The sequence below is a fragment of the Plectropomus leopardus genome, unplaced genomic scaffold (genome assembly GCF_008729295.1).
Source record: "Plectropomus leopardus isolate mb unplaced genomic scaffold, YSFRI_Pleo_2.0 unplaced_scaffold7947, whole genome shotgun sequence".
In the NCBI taxonomy this organism is placed as follows: domain Eukaryota; kingdom Metazoa; phylum Chordata; class Actinopteri; order Perciformes; family Serranidae; genus Plectropomus; species Plectropomus leopardus.
Genome location: NW_024687543.1, coordinates 1 through 1,289, shown reverse-complemented (window position 1 = coordinate 1,289; position 1,289 = coordinate 1). Strand labels below are relative to the sequence as shown.

At 42.6% G+C, this 1,289-nt stretch overlaps 1 protein-coding gene across 1 annotated transcript; it reads right to left on the bottom strand.

Moving 5' to 3' along the window:
- Window positions 1-265: 265 nt before the first annotated feature.
- On the bottom strand, window positions 266-836 carry LOC121940200 (gastrula zinc finger protein XlCGF17.1-like; the record flags this gene model as incomplete). The annotated part of the gene is made up of 2 exons (XM_042483022.1): window positions 630-836; window positions 266-338 (listed from the first exon to the last, which is right to left on the bottom strand). Coding segments are annotated over exons 1-2 (280 nt in total), but the record flags the coding sequence as incomplete, so codon positions are not given.
- Window positions 837-1,289: the final 453 nt, after the last annotated feature.

The following is a 1,289-nucleotide window of genomic DNA, read 5'->3' as shown; positions in this document are numbered from 1 at the left end:
TCAGTATCTGGGTGTGAGTTCCTGGCTGGTTCTGGTCCTCCACAGTCCTCTCCATCAGCTTCTGTTTCCATGTGTTGAGTTGAGCTGCTGGCTGGAGGCTCTGCCTCTCTGTTCTCCTCAGTTTGAGTCTGATGAAGCTGTGAGGACTGACCACCGACACACTGATGGTCTCTGAGACGTTCATACAAAGTGAATCTTTGGTCACAAACACTGCAGCTGAAGCTGTTGTCTCCTTTGTGGGATTTCATGTGTGTGTATAAACCACCACTGTGTGCGTAAGACTTCTGACAAACTGAACAGCTGAATGGTTTCTCTCCTGTATGAGTTCTTATGTGATTCTTTAGATTCCCACATTCATGAAAAGCTTTACCACACACTGTGCAACTAAATGGTCTCTCTCCTGTATGAGTTCTACTGTGTGCCTTCAGTTTTCCACTTTCACTGAAAGCTTTCCCACAAACTGTGCAAGAAAATGGTTTCTCTCCTGTATGAGTTCTCATGTGATTCTTTAGATTCCAACGTTCATTAAAAGTTTTACCACAAACTGAGCAACTGAATGGTTTTTCTCCTGCATGAATTCTAATGTGATGCTTCAGTATTCCACTTCCACTGAAAGCTTTGCCATAAACTGAACAACTGAAAGTCTTCTCTCCTGTATGAGTTCTCATGTGGTTCCTTAGATTCCGAAGCTCATTAAAAGCTTTATCACACAATGTGCAACTGAAAGGTTTCTCTCCTGTATGAGTTCTCTTGTGTACCTTCAGTTTTCCATTTTCAATGAAACCTTTACCACACACTGAGCAGGTAAATGGTTTTTCTCCTGTATGAATTGCCATGTGTCTCTTCAGATGTGACTTGCGCAAAAATCTTTGAGCACACATTGAACAACTAAAAGTTTTTTCTCTTGCATGAGTTTTAATGTGTTTCTTCAGTACTCCATTTTGACTGAAAGCTTTGCCACAAACTGAGCAGTTCAAAGGCCCTCCTGTGTGAGTTCTCATGTGTCTCTTCAGACTTCCCTTGGTGCTGTATCTTTTCTCACACTCAGAGCAGCTAAATGGTTCCTTTCCAGTCCTATGTTTCTTATCACTGACAAGGACTCCATCATTTTTCTCAGAGTTTGAACTTGACGGAGGTTCTCTGGTCTCCTCCCAATCATCAATACTGACTTCAATCTGAAAAGAGTCCAGAGAATTGTCTTCACTGACCGGCTTTACGTACCCATCTGATTGTGAGTTCCTGTCTGGTTCTGGTCCTCCACAGTCCTCTCCATCAGCTTCTGTTTCCAT